Consider the following 15,244-nt stretch of genomic DNA (forward strand, 5'->3'; position numbering starts at 1 on the left):
TCTTGGCTATTACTTGTGTGTATGTTTGTGTGTTGGGGTGGATATTTATTTATTGATTTTATAATTAACATTAAATATTGTTCAAATATATTGCTGTTTAAAAATAGACAGAACTTGAGTGATTCGAATTTGGTTCATCATAATAAACAGCTCTTAAAAACAAGAAACAATTCAAACAGAAACACAGCATTTATTTGGCTTCAGCCAGCATGTAGGACGTTATTTCCCACCAAAGTGAAGTCTAATATCTGAGGTCAAACATACTCTCGGCTGTTAAGCATTTACTAAATGAGTGTTTTAAGTGAATTTTTGTACCAGTGCAGACCAAGCCACTTGTGTTGCAATTTTAGACCAGACTGCGAATAAATGAGAAATGACGGAGTGATGGTGTGTCTTTCTGGTCACGCCCAGAATAAGTGACATTTCGTCTTTTAGACGAAAGGCCCATTTACTGTCACTGGCAGGAAGTAGGCCACTAGTTTTGTGCACACCACACTGGAACATCTCTACTGACCTCAGGTGGATGTCAGTGTCGATAACTAAAAAACCTTTCTGTGCAGAGCCTATAAGACACCTGGGATCAAAGTGGATTATGACAATGTATGAAAACGTCTTGCCCAACTTTCTGATTGACATTAATGAGTGTTAGTTTGCAATGTCTATCCTGTGCTATAATTGATCTCAAGTAGATTTTGGTTTTGACACCGTTGATGTAATTTTGCTAAAGCGAAAATTATATTAAAAGCAAAGGCTACTGTCAGGTTCACTATTAGCAGTGGCGGGCCGTCAGGGCCTTCAAGGCCCATGAATTTGGGAATATCTAATTATTAAATATTCCCAAATTCATGCACAAAGACAGTCCTGACATGCTTGACTGTCTGGGTATATTGCTTGCTGACGCGCTATGTTTATAATAGTGAAAAGGTAATGCGCGTGCCATATCATGCTTAAATTATGCATGACAAACTTAATTAGCAGTCGGCGATGACGTTTTCGTATGCTACCACTGACCAAGACAATCCAGATTAGTGCCGAAATGGGTAAAACGACATCGGTTTTACAAAAAACGGACAGAAAATAAATCCCGTAAAAAAGTTGTTATATGGCGTACACAATTTGAAATGATCAAAAACGTATAAAATACGTGAAAAACGTATACGTTGACAGGTATGTAACGTCAGTGCAACAAGATCATGGTGGAACATACACATCACTGGCATGTTTCTAGGGAAGTCTCACACATTATCGCGCAATTGAGCCTAGTGAGAGCAATCATGATTTCCGCCATCCAATTGCTGCAGACATTCTTAGCCCAAAAGCAAACAAGAGAGATTAACCTGAGATTTTTCCGTAGTTGCGACACATTTGTATCGCGGGTGCAGTTAGTGTAATTTCTAGGTTCAAGTTCCAAGATACAGGGCTGCCCGGCGTTTGAGTGGTTAGTGCGTCAGCCTCGCAGTGGGGGTCTTGGGTTCAAATCCAGGTCGGTCCACCTGTGTAGAGTTTGCATGTTCTTCCCAGGCCTGTGTGGCTTTTCTCTGGGTACTCCAGTTTCCTCCCACATTCAAAAGACATGCATGGTAGGCTGATTGGACAGTCTAAATTGTCCCTAGGTTTGAGGGTGAGCGTGAATGGTTGTTTGTCTGATTGTGCTCTGCTATTGGCTGGCCCCCAATTCAGGGTGTCCCCCGCCTCTGGCCCGAAGTCAGGTGGGATAGGCTCCAGCACCCCCCGCCACCTAAGTGATGATAAAGCGGTTCAGAATATGAAAAAAAACAGTTCCAATTTACATAGTAGGTAAGATACATCCCAAAAGTGAGTCACTGTGAAAATAGATTTGCTGTATGTGTTTATATAATTCGTTATCCTGGGAGAATTTTTGCGAAAGATGACAACAGACACATTATTAAGATACATGGTAATAGTTTTAAATTGAGAATAAACCAATAATCTTTGTTTTATAAATTACAACAATACATTCCCCTCTACGCTTTTTTTCAGCCGTGTAGTATTGGGACTGTCCCTAACTGAGCCCTGCCGAGGTCTGCGGTAATTTCCCAACTTCCTGGATCGTTTTCATGCCAAACAGCTTTCACCCGGAACGAATGGCAAAGCGTTTCCTTTCTGGATGTTTTGCTACCTATTGAGGATTGACGGTATTGTTTGAGGTGCCTCTAAACTCTGCAAAGGTTTCTTTGAAATAATACTACACAGTACACAGACAGAGACATCACTTTCACAATGAAGAGGACGAGGACCGGAACGTACAGCTTTTTATCAGTATTCTCATTCCTTGTCGTCTGTGCGTTTGTTTTAATGTTTTTGTTTTTTGTGTTTTACTCAATGATGTATGCGCCATAAATCTTGGCAAGTTTTCTTTTTTAATTACTTTTTTAAAACTCGGCTACTCTCTTAAGAATGCCCATAGTGCACCGTATCGTGACGTCACGCCGAATCACATGACCAAAAGAACACGGAAGTAAGGATCTAGGTAAGTGAATCAAACCTGGCTGGAATTTTTACAACAAAGGTGTGACTGTCTTTAACACACGAGCAAATGGAGAATGTAATTCCGTTATACTTTCTCACTCTTGCTGAACCTGCAGACAAACGTTTTGCGGGACTTTTATTTAGGGCACGTCAATTTATAATGTGTGTGGGGGACATGAAGCATCTTTGATGAAGTTTTACGCATTAAGCAGAAATGTGCTTATCTTTAAAACGTCAAAACGATGGTGGTACGCTGCAATCTCATCTAATCTCATTTTCTGAACCTCTTTATACTCACTAGGGTCGCGGGCGGGGTGCTGGAGCCTCTCCCAGCTGACTTCAGGCCAGAGGTGGGGGATACCCTGAATTGGTGGCCAGCCAATTGCAGGGCACAGGGAGACAAACAACCATTTGCTCACACTCATACCTAGGGGCAATTTAGAGTGTCTAATCAGCTTACCATGCATGTTTTGGAATGTGGGAGGAAATCGGAGTACCTATGGAAAACCCATGCAGCCCCGGGGAGAACATGCAAACTCCACACAGTTGGACCGACCTGGATTTGAACCCAGGACCCCAGAGTTGTGAGGCCGATGCCCTAACCCAGGGGTGGGCAAAGTGGTCCTTGAGGGCCGCTGCGGGTGGGTGCAGCTTTTTGTTCCAAGCCATTCAGCACAGACACAGACCCAGTTGAACCAATGGGGGATGTGCTGAAGCCAGAAGCACCTGACTGCAATCCACGGATTGCACTTCTAACATACCAGATTGGTGGAAAGGTTTCCTCTCATAGGTTGGAACCAAAGCCTGCACCCACTGCGGCCCTCTATGGAATAGTTTGCCCACCCCTGCCCTAACCACTCATGCCACCGGGCTGCCCTCCACTTTAACTTGATCCATCATTTAAAAAAAGAAAAAAAACACAAACCTTTTTCCCTACATGTTTGTAAACAACCTTCGGGTTAGCAACTGAGGCTATACACTAGTTCACATGTGTCAAAGTGGCGGCCCGGGGGCCAAATCTGGCCCGCTGCATCATTTTGTGTGGCCCGGGAAAGTAAATCATGAGTGCCGACTTTCTGTTTTAGGATCAAATTAAAATGAAGAGTATAAATGTATATTAAATTTCCTGATTTTCCCCCTTTTAAATCAATAATTGTAATTTTTTAAATCATTTTTTCTGTGTTTTTAGTTCCAAAATCATTTTGTAAAATCTAAATATATATATTTATATATTTATATAAAAGCTAAAATAAACGTTGTTTTAGACCTATAAAAAATTGATATTCGGGGCTTTTAATCCAGTTCTTTTAATCCATTTATCCATCGAAAGAATTTAGATATTTTGACATTAGAAGCAATATGGTTGCCACAACATCTTAAACTTCTGGTAAGAAAATTGTAATTTCTGTCATTTAGAAAGCATCAAGATAGACATTTCTTTTTTTAAAATTGAATAATTTGATATTTTGCATTTACAAAGACCGGTTATATTACCGTCCTTATGATATTGACCCTAATAATGTGCTTTTGATTCATACAGCATCTCAGAAATACCACTTGTGATGTTTTTTCTTAAGATTGTCCCTTCAAAGTAACATCATTTTGTACTCCCTATTAAAACCATGAATATGGAGGTGAAAATTGGGAATCGGGGGTGGCTTATACGCGAGAAATTGTAAAGTAAAAAAAATTCAAGGCAACTTTCAGGGTGCGCTTATACGCGCGGGCGGCTTATATGCGAGTAAATACGGTAATTATTTATCACCAAAAAATGAAACGGATAATTATAGAAGGCTTCTTTTCAAAAATCTCTGTTTCCGGTTACATTGTAGAATTTCAAAAACATGCATGGTAGGGTGATTGGACACTCAAAATTGCCCCTAGGTATGGGAGTGAGTGTACATAGTTGTCCGTCTCCTTGTGCCCTGCGATCGGTTGGCCACTGATTCAGGGTGTCCCCCGACTCTGGCCCGGAGACAGCTGGGCTTGACCCTAATGAGGATAAAGCGGTTACGAAAATGAGATGAGATGAGACTTACTGCTGAGCCATTTTCTGAATTTCCCCTTGGGAAACTCATTGCCTTTCGGGACAACCTATTTGATACCCTAAACTGTCCATAATTGTGATCGCGAATGTCTGTGGTTGTTAATTAAAGCCTTCAATTCTTTCAAAAGCTGACTATGCGCCTGTTAGGTTCATCCAATTGTATGTTTATCCTTAGGTTTTTCCAATTCAGCTTTCAATAAAAAAGGCATCTGTAGTCACATCACATTTAATTCTTGCAAGAGAGAATACATCCGGCAGCTCGCCCCACCCAAGATTATTCTAAAGAGCGGCATTATGTCCTGCCTATTTAAGGCTTCAAATCAAAACAATTACAAGGTTATCGATTCCATTTGCGTAAGCAAGAAACAAAACAATTCCATAATCAAGCAACCCAAGCGTCAACCTGGCGTCACAAATTAAAACAATATGCGAGTAATCGATCCAATTGCGTAAGCAAGAAACAAAACAATTCCATATCAAGCGTCACAAAGGAAAAACAATATACCAAGTTGATTGATAGCCATCCGTTGAGCCAACAACAATTTAAGCGTCCTTCGCCGATCTTCCCTGTTGAACTCGCATCTGGGGAAGAGGTCGACGCGTATCTTCAGTCCTCGGAGCAAGAACTCAGTGGATTGTTTTATGTCCTTTCGAACTCGTATCTCTCGACCTTGGCGTAGGCGATCAACACATATAACTATATTGTTTAATATAGTTACACATTTAGGATGAGCATTACTATTCCTAATAAGCAAATATATTGATTAATATAGTAAGCTTTATATTCATTGCAAACACATTTATAATAATGAATTACCCCAACATTCCCCCCTATATTATAAATTTGCACATGATCCCCTTAATAAAACTTCCTTTCAGCTTTATTCCATTAATTCCAAATGAACATATAGTAACATCCCAGAATAAACCCAACATTCCCCCCTTTTTTATTATATGTTCATTATTTATTTTATGGCAAATCCAAGAAGAGAGGGATATCTCCGTTGGCTGTTTTAATTTTACCCGCTTAGGCCCTACTCGTTCGGCAGGTCTGAAAGCAGAAAACAAAATCATTTTCGCCATATTTTCCATCCCCGGAACTACCATGCTCTTGAAATTCACTGCTGCTGTCAGCATTAGTAGGGGATATAATTCATGCAATTTAGAATTTGTAGGGGCAATCGCAGCGGTTATAAGTCGGCCCATCAAAGATCTTAAGCAGGGAATAATACAACACCCACATAATGTCAAAATCGTAGCAAAAAGGGCTACGGAAAATGCAACAAATTTGGGCCAAAATCCAAAGGACATGCCACCAGCTTTCAAGGGCGGATTCTCTGACTCCAGAATGCTCCTTCATATTGCGGTTGAGGGTCTGCAGGCCACTAATGGCCTGGGTGAGGGACCCACCGGGTGACGTGTTGTTCGGTATGAAGGTGCAACATTGATCTCCAAACATTGCACACACGCCCCCTTGCTCCGCAAGCAGCATATCAACTGCTATGCGATCCTGGAACGCCATAAGACTGGTGGCTGCCAATTGTTCCTTTATCGCCACAAATCCCTGTTCAGTATAGTTTCCAAGTTTTTTGACATTGTAATGCAGGTAATTTATCCAATCAACATTTTGTTTGGAGTAATTAAAAGAAAAAATATACTCCCAACCTGCTGCGATCTGATTAGCCAACTTATACTCATCTGGTACGCACCCTCTCTCCATGCCGATCGACGCCATTGCGAGGGGCCCGCCATCATACCGGATTTCTGTGCAGCCAATTGTATCTCCTCTACTGTAGATGGAAAAACAGACACTGGTAACAGCAGTGAGACCAAGGCACAAAGTCCTGCTGTCATTTTGGCAGGAGTCGTATAATTTGTTTTGACCCCACCACCACTATAGGTCAGAACGTGGTACCAGGGTGTAGTCGGTTTTAGGACGTGGGCACACCACGTCTCATTTATCGCCTCCAGCTTCAGACCATGCCCTGTAAGGTTTTAAGCAGGTAAAATGATTTAAAAGCGACATGTGTTGAAAAGTTCTTGTAACTGGGTAGACATTATTCCATTTCTCACAATTGGGGCTTACATTTTCATTTGTCATTATCTCCATTACACAATCAGGAGTAATTTGCGCGGGTACTACTCGTAAGAGAGGGCGGGGCCCCATACATGTTATGCAGGTTTGATTTATAGTAATAGCTGCATTTTCCATCAACAATAACCAATTTTTCTTACCGCCTCCCGTTTTGGGAACTCCCCGTTGCAGAAATGAATTCTCTGGTCATTTCAGATTTTAATTTTACTAGGGCGAATCCGGGTGTTTCCATCTCTGACGATTTTCTCCACCTGCCCATGGACTTAGGAAAAACGTCAGACAAGGATCCACAAGTTAATTTGTCAGTCTGAATAATGATTTGTAATGCCCCCACCGTATGGTTTAATTTTATCGAAGGCCTGTTTTAGGACTGTTATGTACCACACATATTCTATAAAATCCATGTGTATCCTTTGAAATGGATATGTAGCTTTTGTAGCTTGACATAAGGGGGAATCGCCCGTGTTTTGGCCATATATCTGCATATAGATTGAATATATATAACCTCCCCCTTTTTTGAGGCATGAAATTTACCATGACTAAAAATGGCAACCCTCCCAGATAAGTCTTTTGTTTTTGTTTAGTCCCCCAGGTTCCCAAAATTTCCCATTGCAGAAATCAAAAAATTTCATTTGGCGAAATTCTTTTCTTTTTGTTTCTGTCCTACTCTGCCACCGCCGTCCTCGAAAGGCTTATCAGCGATTTCAGAAATATTCCACCTTGATATTAGAATATTGATATATCTTGGTGGCCAGCCAATTAAAACACAAAAGACAGACACTCATCCACGCTCGCACTCATAATCAAGGAATTTGCTTTGAGTGCTCCCCCAATCATCCACAATTTTGGTTTGTTGGAGTACAACTGGAGTACCCAGAGAAAACCTACGAATTCTTGAGGACACCAGGAATACTCCACACTCCGGAAGGTCTGGATCCACTCCGCATTAGTAGATCCTCGAACCGCAAAATTGATGCCTGAAGAAACTAGATAATTAATGTATTAGATCCACATGCCACATATCAATAACGGAAAAGTTGTGACACATTGAAACACACACACCCCCCCCTTTTATTTAACCGTTTGTAAAAACTTTATCTCCATGTTCTGGATTAAGTTACACCCCCTTTCAATGTTATCGAATTTTGCCCATTCTAGTCAACCCATCTACTTAAAGCATTTCTCCAAGGTTGATATTTTATAATTTGGAGATGTTATTTTTAAAACATAGACATTATTTCATCACTTGTTTCCCACCATGAAAGGCCCCACCTGAATTTAGATTTTATTTTATTTTTTTGTAGATATTCCCCTTTATCTAAGCTTGTTATTGCCAATCGTTATCACCGTAACATTCAGGTGTATTAACCCCATAATTGCAATGCAGTAAGTTTTGGCTAAATTCTTAATTTGTATGCCCCTAAAGCAATAGACAGTAATAATGCCCCAATAGTCATCAAATTCAATATGACCTATACCAAAGCATACTCCCCCTCTAGGTCAAACAGGGAACGTATTTGTGCACTGAAAGACGCTCCATGTTTCTTCTAGGGAAACTATGCCTATCCTAAATCAATTATCTTATCCACCCCAACCAGGTTCAATTTACCTAATAATTTGGACGAATGCCATGAAATTTCTCATTTCCGCATTGTTAATTTCATGTCTGATTTCTTTAACAACCAAATAACTCTTAATACCTAAGACATAAATTGCAAATCACCCCATACTATGTTTACTTAAGATAAGAGCCATTTCTTATAGCTCCCTGTTACCACAAGAAAAATCTACAATTAAATTAGAGAAATCCACCTTTTACTAGGCATTTCCTAATTACAATTTTCAATGCTTAATAAAGGACCCTCAAATTGTCACCAATATGCCATAATATTGTAAAAAACAAAAACAAAATTCCATTTATTTTTTCTTTAACCAGCCAATCACCTATATTGAAGTATTTTGAACAAACCAACCATTCAAAAACTGTAATAATATCGTTTTATCCTCCAAAACTAGCTCTCTTCAATCAAGAGCCCTTTGAACTTCACAAAACAAAAAAATAAAATAATAATAATAGTATTATTCCCAATTCCAAAGCTTTTACCAAATCAATCTTTGCCAAACAGATTTTCTATCACCTCGAAAGACATTTCTTATTCTGAAATGTTTAAACGGAAGCGCGCCCTTAGCCGCTGACTGTGACCTTCACGCTCGCTGCAGAAGCAGCTTATCAATGTTGACATTCCTAAGCGACCTCTTTTTCTTTCTGCGCACAATGTTTCACCTCCTGTGTACAATTACAACGCACAATATGCTGCAAGCACAACTATATCATAGCAAAACCCATTTCTGCCCTCAAGTTTGCTTCAGCGCCCTCAAGGCCAATAATTGTAATATTCTCCACGGAAGGGGTCCCCCAAAAATTTTAGTCGCTTGTGCGGTCCGCGCGCATACTATAATGTCCAACACCATCAAATCAGCCACACCAAAACAGAGCGCTTCCCCCCAATCAACACATTATTTGGCAAGTTTAGAGTATGAAAAAAAACGCAGTTTTGGCAACCCCGCTAAACATTTAATTTGCTGTTTTGTATTTCTGTTAACCAAAATATTCCCGCTAGCAGACGGGAACGAAATCAGGATAAGCCACAATAAGCCATTTCATTCCAGTACATTTAGTTACTATTAACAAAGCATGCCTAGCACTTGGAAATAACCATTTTAATTGCCGTTTTACAACTTTCAGCATCATACAAAAAATTCCAATTGAATTCATTCACAAAGAATGTGATCTCTGGTTTAAAATTTAGCTCAAACATCCTCATTCAAATCATTTTGAGCAGGCCTGTCTTGTTTTTAGAATAAAACAGCCCATCGCCTCGCTCCTATCAACCAGCCGAGGCCCGCTATCATATACAAAACAGCACGTTTTGCCTTTCCCCGCCTCGTCATCAAAAACAATAATTAGTATCTGTGGAACAAGCCGTATCGCTTGTGTCTCCCTTCACATTTTATATATAGATTACTTCTATGCTTAGTGCGTATTTTATCCCGCAGGTTTTAATATTTCATGCATATTTAAGCTGGCCAGCAAACCCATATTTGTTTATCCATAAATTTAGGTGTTTAACCCTTGTAGCGCTTTGATTTTCAACAAATTTCAAAATCCCCATTCTTTGATATTTGAGCTGCCCATCTTTGGATGGAGCTCGCGTGCACTCAGTTATCAGTTAGCAAATTTCTTTTCCGCGGAAGGACATACGTAACACACGCAACACGTAACACACGCAACACAAATTTATACCCTAGCTTGATATACTGTCAGAGTTATATTTGTACCTTTCCGGACCACAGCACAGGACACCCCGAACTGCCCCAAGTTTTATAGACTCATGCTCTGTCTCGTTACCTGGCAGCGACTAGTATACCCAGGGTTTGTAACGCAGTCCCCTGGACGCGTGTCGCAGTCCCCTGGACGCGTGTCGCAGTCCCCTGGACGCGAGTCTCATTTAAAAAAATGGACCTCACGTGTAATGCCCCTTCAACAAACGCAGACATTCACGTGGACTTACCAGATATGACACCAGATGTCTCTTTCAGAGTGTTAGTCATCAACCGTCGAGAACCCAAGTCGCCTCGTCGAGTAATCCAGCCCGGAAAAGGGTATTTAAGCGCCGTGCACGGTCTTTCCAGATATCGAACGGAAGCGACCTGGATTCTGCTCCGGTATCTTGACCACAGGCTCGAAGGACCAAATGTTAGGTTCATCCAATTGTATGTTTATCCTTAGGTTTTTCCAATTCAGCTTTCAATAAAAAAGGCATCTGTAGTCACATCACATTTAATTCTTGCAAGAGAGAATACATCCGGCAGCTCGCCCCACCCAAGATTATTCTAAAGAGCGGCATTATGTCCTGCCTATTTAAGGCTTCAAATCAAAACAATTACAAGGTTATCGATTCCATTTGCGTAAGCAAGAAACAAAACAATTCCATAATCAAGCAACCCAAGCGTCAACCTGGCGTCACAAATTAAAACAATATGCGAGTAATCGATCCAATTGCGTAAGCAAGAAACAAAACAATTCCATATCAAGCGTCACAAAGGAAAAACAATATACAAGTTGATTGATAGCCATCCGTTGAGCCAACAACAATTTAAGCGTCCTTCGCCGATCTTCCCTGTTGAACTCGCATCTGGGGAAGAGGTCGACGCGTATCTTCAGTCCTCGGAGCAAGAACTCAGTGGATTGTTTTATGTCCTTTCGAACTCGTATCTCTCGACCTTGGCGTAGGCGATCAACACATATAACTATATTGTTTAATATAGTTACACATTTAGGATGAGCATTACTATTCCTAATAAGCAAATATATTGATTAATATAGTAAGCTTTATATTCATTGCAAACACATTTAAAATAATGAATTACCCCAACATTCCCCCCTATATTATAAATTTGCACATGATCCCCTTAATAAAACTTCCTTTCAGCTTTATTCCATTAATTCCAAATGAACATATAGTAACATCCCAGAATAAACCCAACAGCGCCTTATAATCCAGTGCGCCTTATATATGGATCAATATTGATTCCCAACAGGTCTCACAACTACTACTCATGGTCGGACTCATCTCAGGGGGGATAAGTCTGCTTACAGAGATGAGGTCAACAAACTGTCTTTGTGGTGTTTGGTGAACAATCTACCACTAAACACCACAAAAACTAAAGAAATAATCCAGGACTTTCGCAAACGCAGCACATATCTGGCCCCACTCCACATGGAGTATGCGTAGACAGGGTCCAGTCCTTCAAATTTCTGGGGGGGTCCACGTCACGGACAAGCTCTCCTGGTCTACCAACACCACGGTAGTGGTGAAGAAGGCCCGGAAACGACTCCATTTTCTGAGGGTACTCAGGAGGAACAACTTGGACACTAAGCTTCTGGTAATCTTCTATAGAGCCACTGTGAAGAGCATCCTGGCATACTGCATTACAATGTGGTACGCTGGAAGCACGGCAGCAGACAGAAAGGCCATGCAGAGAGTGATCAACACTGCCCAGAAGATCATCGGTTGCTCTCTGCCCTCACTGGATGACATTGCCAGCCCTCGCTACCTCAGCAGAGCCGGGAACATTGTCAGGGATCAATACCACCCTGGTCACAACCTGTTCCAGCTGCTGCCCTCTGGCAAACACTACAGGTCTCAAAAAGCATGGACAATTAGACTTAAGATCAGTTTTCTTCCCTCAGCCATCAGGACTCTGAACTTGCGTTCACACACACAATCCCTTCTATGCAATTACAGGATGTGACTTTTTATACTTTATTACATTTATGTTTATTTTTACTGGGAAAACGCGCTTTGTGGAGTGGCACCACCAATTTCGTTATGCACAGCTGTGTAGATGACAATAAAGGCTTTTGATTTGATTTGATATAGCTCTTTTGTCTATCCACCCGCTATGACAGCGAGCACACTAATTCGTTTTCCGCCGTCATTCCGGGTGGATTTACAAAAGAACTCCAGCCGCTAGATTGGCGTCATTCATTGTAGACTGCGAACTATATATCATATATGGATCAATATTGAGCCGCAACAAGTCTCACAACTACGGCAAGTAGCCGCCGAGTCCATTATCCCCCTTGGAAGACACCACCGGACAACATTCACCACTATCTGCCAGTGAATCGAAAATGCCTGTGCTCATAAATCAGTTTCAACTGTGGTTTGAGCTTTCAGGAAGGCAGGAATTCTCACTTAGCTGCCAGACAACCAAAGCGACACGGACTCAAATAATGACAACTTTGATGAGACGGAGCCGAGGTGATGGATGCCACATTCGCCCAGCTGTTCATTTCGTACACTGAAGACAAATAATTCGAGGGATTCATAGATGAGGAATGAACTGATAAAGTCAGCTTTACATATTTCTTTTGTTTACAGTTGAACAAGGTTAGTCATATTGTGAATATGGACGTCAACAGCTGATTGTTATAGTGCCTCATTGTGTACGTGAGCGCACGCATGGTTCACCCGAGTGAACACTGAGTTATTAATGTTATTGTTATTGCTTTGCATTATCACGAGTGTTACTATATTGTGATTGCACTAACCTTTAATGTACCGTAACAGCATTACTGAATGGAGGAAAAGCTCCCCGCCACTATGTTATATAAATGTTGCACTTGCATGTTATACCTTGCTGTTGTTCAAAGATAAACCGTGTCACGGAAATACTAATACTTTACCTTGGAGAAAGTAATAAAACAGTTGTTTATTCCTTTTTCAAAGTTTATGGAGTTGTTAGAAAGCTGATTTGTAATCTAATAATAAAGTTTGACTAACCTATGACTGTTTTGTTGACGTTCCCTTTAGCGCAGCACCATCTAGTAGAAGCATAACGTGACCCTAGCCTCGACTGTAGACCCGTATATATGGGAAAAAAATTGAAATATGTCATTCATTGGGAGTGCACCTTATAGTGCGGAAAATACGGTACATGTTTACTTGAGGTGTCCCCCACCTCTTGCTCAAAGTCAGCAGGGATGGGCCTCCTACTTATCCACGAACCTAATGAGAGCCAGGGCTATGAAAAATTGATCCATGGACAGCACATTATTTCATCTGCATTCATTGCTTACTTTCTCTTGTTTTCATTTGGAAAATTGATGACTACATTCCAAGCCTTATCAGAGTAACCGAAGAAAAATAGTAATGGAAAGTTTTTATGAAATCAAACTACAATCTGCAAAATTTAATAAAACAACCTTGCATTCTCATTTATCAAATATTTTTTTAATGTCAATGTCAAGATATGCTAACGTTATAACTGTTTTTGCATAGCCGTCTAGTGTCTTAATGGCGGCCACCACTTCTGGAGACCACAAGCTGCAATTTGCGCCTTTCAGCAGTGCGCTTGAGGCAGGCTTCTGGCATCAACTCACGCAGAAAAAACTCGATGACTACAGACTGGATGAAAGCCCCAAATGTATCAAAGGGTACTACTACAACGGTGAGATGCAAACTATCAGAGGGCTTTTACCCATGTGAGAATTAAAATGTGCAATTACATACCTGTCAACTTTTTTACCGGACAAGTTGGCAAGCGGTCGCGCGTTATCCTATTGTGAGAACATTTGTGTGCGTCATTTTCGGAATATTTTGAAGGGAGAAAAAAAAGCAAACAACCCTCAATCGGTTCCTTTTAAAAACTGGTGGTGTGGTGTGCGCAACCTCCATAAAAATGCAATTCCATTGTTTAATGATCCCCCCTTATTACCGTATACAGTAACTTGCATGTGGGAATGGCGAGCCACAGTCGCCATCAAATGGTTTACGCCATTCATTGAGTTTTGAGAGTATATCACAAGCACAGTACAAATGTTGCAAATGTCCTCAACTCGGGTTCACGCCTAAACACTCAAATGTAGAATGGAGATGTCACATGACACTTTTATTAACTAAAATATTCATTTTTTTCTCTATAGTCGATTTTTCCCATTTGTTTTTTTTGTGTTCACAATTGTTGTCTGCTACATTTTCAAAATGGCAGATATCACGACATTTTGCAATGTAGGCAGTGACCTTCAAATGCCAGCTAATACAGCAATCAGAATGAGTGTTTTTATTGATTTTAGGTAAAATGTTTTATCAATTAGATTGTTTGTCCATTTAATGTCTCCTTAACCAAAAAGGCAGATATAAGATTTGACCTGTAGTATCACTAGTAAGTGACAAGCATCCTAATACAGGACTTGGAATTAAAAAAAGATGTTTGTTTTGTTTTTGAGGGGCACTGACACATAAGGTAGGCATTCACAGCTTCCATCGCTGTTTTTCGCAAATGAATTCGTAGGAACAAGAGGTGCAGCCACAACCTTTTGAAGGATTATTTCTGTAATCGTCTCTACATCAATTGTGATAGATTAGTTGCAAAAATGCAGTAGCTTTAGCTTTAAGATTCAATGCGTGTCGAGCATTGAAGACCCAGAAAAGGTTTACTCTTTGCTCCTACCTCTTTTTATGAATCAGTCAGACGCCAATTAATATTTGGCCTGAATGATTGAGAATAATTGCAGAATCAGAAAGCAATGTACTGGTTGAATTAGAATCTCACAAACAATGCAAATGCATGCTAACAAAATATATTTATACACAAACGACAAATGCTTACATGGCAGTGAAAACCTCAAATCAAATGGAAATGAATCGCTAGTAAATTAAATGTCACATACAGGTGATTACCTCCTTGCACGTAAGCGTCACTTAAGCACCTGTGGCATGGATAAAGCATGGCTTTGAATGAGACTGTATGGTGTCCTGAAAACACTGTGCTCCTTTAGGCCATATATATTAAAATAGGGTAATTAATTAATATTTGGCTGTTTGTATGATTTTTCACAACATGACCTGAGAATGTCTAGAAATTCCCACCTGTTATTTATATTTCTTATAGGTGATCCAGTTGGTTTGCCTACCCGTCTGACTTTGGAGTTCAGTGCATTTGATGTGTAAGTAGAAATATTTGTCTTTGTTGCCAAGTCAGCCAGATGGCAAGATTTAAACTGAAGAATAGGGACCCATATTTAAAATGAAAGATCATGGAAT

The 15,244-nt window shown here is 40.4% G+C and overlaps 1 protein-coding gene across 3 annotated transcripts in view; it reads left to right on the forward strand.

Moving 5' to 3' along the window:
• The first annotated feature begins 2,018 nt into the window (after positions 1-2,018).
• atg7 (ATG7 autophagy related 7 homolog (S. cerevisiae)) overlaps positions 2,019-15,244 on the forward strand; it is a 92,662-nt gene continuing 79,436 nt past the window's right edge. For 2 of the 3 annotated variants that reach the window (XM_077601947.1, XM_077601950.1), the window contains exons 1-3: positions 2,019-2,491; positions 13,481-13,649; positions 15,093-15,147. In XM_077601947.1, the coding sequence (XP_077458073.1) occupies positions 13,496-13,649; positions 15,093-15,147 (209 nt within the window). In that variant the 5' untranslated portion in view covers positions 2,019-2,491; positions 13,481-13,495. The remainder of the gene's footprint in view (positions 2,492-13,480; positions 13,650-15,092; positions 15,148-15,244) is intronic. The other variant, XM_077601948.1, reaches the window with a different exon arrangement.

Source organism: Stigmatopora argus, chromosome 6 (assembly GCF_051989625.1).
Source record: "Stigmatopora argus isolate UIUO_Sarg chromosome 6, RoL_Sarg_1.0, whole genome shotgun sequence".
Classification (NCBI taxonomy): Eukaryota; Metazoa; Chordata; class Actinopteri; order Syngnathiformes; family Syngnathidae; genus Stigmatopora; species Stigmatopora argus.